This window comes from Haemaphysalis longicornis, unplaced genomic scaffold (genome assembly GCF_048455015.1).
Source record: "Haemaphysalis longicornis isolate Haplotype H1 unplaced genomic scaffold, Haemaphysalis longicornis Haplotype H1 scaffold_1, whole genome shotgun sequence".
NCBI classification, from domain to species: domain Eukaryota; kingdom Metazoa; phylum Arthropoda; class Arachnida; order Ixodida; family Ixodidae; genus Haemaphysalis; species Haemaphysalis longicornis.
The window spans coordinates 281622024-281628547 of record NW_027526203.1 but is presented as its reverse complement, the minus strand read 5'-3'; the positions used below and the strand labels follow the sequence as shown (position 1 = coordinate 281628547).

At 48.8% G+C, this 6524-nt stretch overlaps 1 protein-coding gene across 1 annotated transcript in view; it reads left to right on the top strand.

Annotated features, from left to right (window-relative positions):
- Positions 1 to 6524, top strand: part of LOC144146903 (uncharacterized) — a 723365-nt gene that overhangs the window by 629489 nt on the left and 87352 nt on the right. Inside the window, exon 10 of the mRNA XM_077678868.1 lies at positions 2936 to 3100. Coding sequence (XP_077534994.1) covers positions 2936 to 3100 — 165 coding nt within the window. The remainder of the gene's footprint in view (positions 1 to 2935; positions 3101 to 6524) is intronic.

The following is a 6524-nucleotide window of genomic DNA, read 5'->3' as shown; positions in this document are numbered from 1 at the left end:
TTCATTTACTTTTTTTTTTCTTTTTTTTTATAGCGGCTGTAGTTTAGTTTCATTCGTGTAGTCACCAGCAACTACAGTCACTTTTCGCGTTTGATGAGACACATAAGTCTTTCGCCTTAAGAAGTATGTCGATTTTTTTATAGATCTGTGCGGAATCGTCTTTTCTTCAATTTTTCATTTTTTTTCTGAAAAAAAAAACATAGAAAAGGGCCGTTTTTTTTTTCGCGACCCGCAAAATATAATAAAAACGTACATCTCTACTTGCGCCACCATCTATAAAACCGTTGCTGCCAGACTCGACCTCTCCGCTGACCTTCAGCGCTTGGAGAGCATGGTTGATGAATGCAGCAGCTCCGCTCCGATGCACTACCTCATCGACGAAGTAACGCTCCCACTTTTCGCATCTTAACACCTGAACGTAGATGTCCTCTGCAGCTTTTTGTTGTTTTTTACGGCTACAGCTGTCAACACGATTGTGTATTGTCGGTACAAGCGTGCGTACTTAACAGCGTGGCGGGAATTTCGGCATGGCGACAACTGTCGCTGCTCTCGAATCGCATGCTGCTGTAAGTCTGTTCGCTTTCGTGGTGAGAACATTCTTGATCGTGAACAAAGTCACAATTTGGAAAGAAATCAGCGGCTGGGTGTTTAAAATGGCTGTTCAGAACATACAGGGTGGTGGGGAGACGGGAAGAAAGAAAATATTTATCCCCCTCCCCGCCCATACAAAAAAAAAAAAAAAAAACACTTTTCCCAAGCGTCTGCCCCACCGACGATCGTTTTCTTACGTGGGACGTATAAAAACTGTCGCAGGTGATCCGCCTTTATTGATTGTAATTCCCTACGACGCAATGAAATTACTGTGACTCAGATAAAGTGCGGCTAATTAACTTCCGTTCGATTTAAAAAATAAACCAATAACAGCTGCGCTCCACAATAGCACATACTTTGTTTAGAAATAATTGCCTTTCCCGTGCAGCATACGTCGTTTTCTGTTATTAGCGGTTCAAACTTGGGACGGGGCAGTTTTTAACACTAACTGCTGTTAGGGAGAGACAACCCGCGGAGTTCCAGCCATTGGGGTTTACGGAAGGGAAAAGAGTTAATGTCGCCGCCACCGTCATCTTCGTCGTATAGAATACTGGCGAAGAAGCTAAACGTAGAGCGGCATCATCTTCGTCGTTTTTTTTTCGTTGATGTGGGCGCCCTTCGCAGCCCTCTATGATTGCACCGGCACGAAAGGAAAAATTACGGAGTATTACGGAGTCCGTTTTGAGTTAGACTTCAGGCGAACACTCGCCGGGGTAGTTTGTAAGCACAACATTCTTTTTTTTTTTTCTTCCCCAACCAACCTATAGACCATCAGATACGCTGTAATCAAGTGTTAAAGACCGAGTTATATCTCTTGAGCTCTTTTATTGCACCGCACTATAATACATATACCGCATGCATACGAAATTCTTATCACCAAATTGAGGTGAGTTGTCTGTACTTTCACCGGCTGCCCAAAAGCAGTTCTTTTTAGTCATTGGCGCAGCAGTGAGTAGAAACAAGCCCTCAACCACCACAGCTTGCAAATTCCTTTAGGCACCGCAATGCTCTAAATTTTTGCGACCGACCATACTTACACTTGCTCTCTTGTAGTTATTAAAGGGATAGTTGTTCTTCCGAAAACTACCAAGTATTTCTAGTTGAATAGTTTAGTTGGTCTATCACAAAACATACATAGTACCTGTCCTTTTGCAATACGTCCTTTTGCAACACGTTGCAGGGCGACTCTGAACCAGATAGCAAAAAATAAATGGAAGAAAAATACTCCCACCAACGCTCCCAACTTTTCATCTGTTCAGCACAGACCGTAACCCGTCCGGAACAGTATTCCCTGGAAGAGCATAACACAAATTATTTGACCATTCGGCTCAATCTTGATTCCCACACTGATTGTTGGACAAGTGGCGCTGCTGCGTCGCCTATTGGTTGAGCTTGACGCGCTTAATGGGCGTTACTTGTGAACAGAGAATGCCGACAGCCTGGTAATGACAACATGCGATGGACTGCGATGGAAAGCCAGGTGGCATGAGAAGGAAAGCCACAAAACGAATAATCTGCCTCAGGTTTTATTAACGCGAATGCATTACTTGACTAGGTTGGCGAAAGCGCACACCCGGCCGGCGTCCACAGAGTGCACACCTCACTAGCATTCGCAAAAGGCCTCTATACACCAGCTAACCCTCGGCGCTCGCTCAAATCCAATTGGCTACGACACGTTCCGTAGCGACGCGTGCATAACAAAAACTAAACCAAAAAGAAACACTAGCTGCACTCGCCATTCCCCATTCGCGGCAACGCGTTCCATAGCGCGGGTATCACAAAAATAAAACACAAATAAAATCACATACATCAGAAATCTCGCGTGCACTTTGGGTTGTCTTAGCTTCTGTGAAGGCAATATCGCAGATGCATGGATGGTGATTCTGCAACAAGCACGTCCGATGTCGACGTTGTAGGTTATAGTTAACATTGGCAGAAGATTCGTAAACTAACCAAGCCAAAATAAACGTTTTCGCGCTTCAATCTCATAAGAACATGCTTAAAAATCATCTGCAATTTTACAGAGGCTTGTACAATTTGGACATGCGCGTACTCGGTGAAAGATAACCGGGCCCGATATTTGATCAGCGCAAAAGTCTACAAGCGGTATGTTCCCCGGATATTCATTGAGCATACAGCTTTGAGGTGCTAAAACATTGGTTCATCCGCCGCACCGATTTCATCCGCTGAACCCTTTCTTTTCCAGATTCCGTTTTTCCAAGTTCAGGGTATACGTTATCGAGTTTTTCTCTGGTTAATAGCCCTTGCCATCAATCCAGGTTTTTCAAGTCGCTAAAAGCATAAAATACGTCATGTTGTCCGCCTCTCCCTCTTTTTGCCGCAGATGACGAGGCAGCCTTGCGCAACATAACCACCAACAGTTCCCTGACGTCGGCGACCATTGGCTTCCTGCGGCCAGCCCGGGTCTTCAGCCTGAGAGTGAAAGCCGAGAACGGCATCGGCTGGGGCCGTTTCAGCAGCTGGGTCACGGCCACCACGGAAGAAGATAGTGAGTTACTGCTTTCCTTTTCTTGCTCGCCTCACATCTTTGTGGGCGCTTTTGTGGCGCTGTAGTCCCCACGTGCAACCACCGCGGCAAATCAAAAGACACTGAGGAAATTCTTGTTTGTCTTCAACCGCATTTCTATACTACTGCTTGCGTGGCGGGTTGGTAAATATCCGGAAAATAAACAGCGAGGAGAGCTGTGCCCCCAAGGTGTTTCCGGCCGGGGGAAACAATCATCCGCATACAGTGAGAACAAAGGGTTTCATTTTCGCAAAAGTGGGCTTTTTCCCGTTATTGTCCTGTTCCTGGCACCTTGCGATTCTTACAACCCGACTGTGGGCTGCACGTTTGAAAGAAAGCGTACGGAACCATGGCCTATTTCTTCAGCTTTGTTATAACTTCTTTCGACTATCCCCTGTCCTGCTGCGCAACACCTCTGTTGTCTAATTCGAATCTAACTGCAGCGGTCGCCCAATATAAAAATATGTGGTCGCTAGGGCCCAGTTATGGCGCTTTTTTTTCTTTCGAGTTGCTACGCCGCCACGCGAGAATTCGAAACGCGGTGGGTAACCATGGGAAACTGGAAGAAGTTCCTTTTCATTTCGGCTCGTTCTTCATTAAGCTTTCCCGTTCACCGGCGGCGTTTTGTCACTCCGAGCGACGACGAAAAACAAATTCCGAAGCTTGGCACAATGACGTCTCGTCGATTAAAACCTTTTTGAAGCGCAGCGGGGCCGTCGAACGACGGCGCCGCGAGTGACGCGCTCGTGCCGGGCTGCTGCTGCTGCTGCCGTTCCATTGTGGCGTTTCTCAAAACTCGGACGGCCGGATGAATGAAAAGAGAAGCGTGCCAGCACAATGCCTCGGCAGCAGCGCGCGCGCGCCCGATAGCACCCAAGGAGCCCGAGCGAAAAGGAAGCTCCGGCCGGCGTCATTCGAGACGGAGCGCCAACGCTTTGAAGGAATCCTTGCGGAAGGAGCGGGCGACAGGGAACGAGAGGCCCGATTCCCGGCCGCCTCTCTTCTCCCCCACGTCGCGGGCCGATCCACGCGAAACACGCGCGCCTGCCTTCTCTTCGAACGAACGCACACGCAACAAAAAGGGGTCGGTAACGAAGACGGAGAGGGTGTGAGAAAAAGAAAAGCCTTTGTTTCACCTCTCAGCGAGTCCCCGTTTGTTCTCTATAGCGCGGAGCGGCTGGAGCCACGTTCCCCTGTTTTGTTCTTTTTTTTTTTTTTTTTCCCGTCCTGGTCCTCTACGACGCCTTCACATCCTCCTTCCCTTTTGTACTCTCCAAGAAGGCCGTATTTTCTCTTCTTCACAGCGTTATACCTATTTCTTTATGTTGTCCCATAGACCGTTTGGTACTCTGCAAACCCTTCATCTTTTCTTTTTTTTTTTTCTTTCCCTGTTTCTCTTCGCACGGTATAGTGTGCGTGCTCGTGTGCGCCAGTAAGTGTGCAACTTCCTTCTGTAGCAACATTTCGGTAGCTTTCTTAGTTTCTTTCGCTTCCACAACAGGTATTTTATTTTCGTTTCTACTTTCTCCCTCTTTCTACTTTCTCTCTCTCTCTCTCTCCCTATCTCTCTCTCTCTTTGTTTTTTGAAGAGCCGTCTTGAATCCCAGCGCCGCCACCCCCTGTCCTTATTATTGTCGTCCCGCGCACTCCTGTCAACAGTTTTGTTTTTCACGCGTCGTCGCTCTTTCCTTTAATCTGAAGCGAGCATCTCTCGAGGTTCCGGCTGGCCTTTTTGTATCTCCTGCACTTGCTTGCCTCGCGCGGCACACTTTTCACTCTTCGACGGTTCAGTTCTGGTCCACACTCGGGCTCATCTCGCTGCGTTGTTCTTGCAATGGCTGCTGCCACCACGTGTTCTTCTGTCTGCTTTCTTTCAGCCGTTCCTTCCGAACTCTGTTGTTCTTCAGCCGGCGCCTTTCTCTCTTTATCGGGTTGGACATTTTTGGCGCGCTTTTCCCCGCGTCCTCCCGCCAGTTACATTCGGTTCGTCCGAGGGGCGATATCCCACTCTTCCGCGAGAAAAGCTGGCAAGTTCTCCATCATAGCGAGTAGACCGAGCAGGAATGTAACGAAGCGGAAAGCGGCCAATCGATGCACACGCCGCGAAGGATGCAAGGGGAGAGAACGGGACGAGGCGTCCAAGCTTATTCGCGGGAGACATCCTGCGGTAAACAACACCGCGCGGGAATTAGAGGGAGGAAATGGGGAGGCACTGGGACCACTGGTGCCCCGCTTCGCCATTGGGGCGAACCAGTGTCGACGAGAAAAAAAAAACAGTTAATCCAACCCGAGAAAAAGTGAGTGAAACTTTGAAAGGCGCTCTGTCTCGTCACCGTGAGGAACGATGGGAAACCCGTAATAAAAGGTTCCTTTACAGAAACCTGATAAAAAAATGCGGAAAAAATCTCCTCCTGACTCAAGGCTTAGGTGTGCGAGGGAACTGAAACTTCGGGCGAGAAATTATTTCGCTACAGTTCAACGCTGGATTCGATAGTGCTAACAGATATATAATGTACAAAAAAAAAAATCAGCGGCATTGCAGCCTGAGAGTGAGATCCATCCGGCGATGACGACCACAAAAAAAAAAAAAAATCCAGAAGATTTTTTTTTACCAAAGTAAGCTTAGTGCGTGTATTTTGAATGAATGAGGAAGAAAGACAAATGAAGTTTCTACAAAAAAATTATAAACAAGTCAAGCAAACCATAGTCCTTTATATAAAGCACGGGGTAAAAATGCGAGGAATAAAACTTATCGACGCACGGTCTGAATGAATGGGAAAGAAGCACAAGCTGCCATTTTCTCCCGCGTCGCGTTTTTCCAATTACGCTCCGCTCGAGCGCGCTCTTGTCTTCCGTCTCGTGCGGCGGAGAAAGGGCCACCACCACCGCGCGACGTCGTCGGAGCCGCCGTTCCGACGAGGCTCCCTTCGATCGCGCCCCCACAGCTTCTCGGTGCATCAAATGCGCATACGTGATGGATTCGCGCTACTTATACATGCATCAGCATGTACGGCCGAGCATGTTGTTGCCCGATAGAAAGTTCCGCGCGCGCCGCGAGATCTCCCCTTTGTGCGCCGCCGGCGGATACGCCGTCCGTCGCTACCACGCCTTCCAGAGAGATTGCCCGCGCGCTTGGTCATCCTCTCGACGTTGGTCGCGCCGGCTTCGTGCCCGCCTTTGAACGATACCCGGACAACGTCGGCGAAAATCACGCCAGTCGAGCCGTTCTCCCGCCGAAAAAAGCGCGTGAAACCAAAATCCCGGGCGCGTGTTGTCTTGAAGGTGTCGCTCTGCAGCAGCGGCCGCCTCTCTTTGAGAACTATGAGTCGCCGGTAAGAAAGGAAAGCGTCAGTTGGCGCGTGCCGCTTTCCAGGGTCGTGAGGAAGAAACGCGAAGTAGCGTGTTT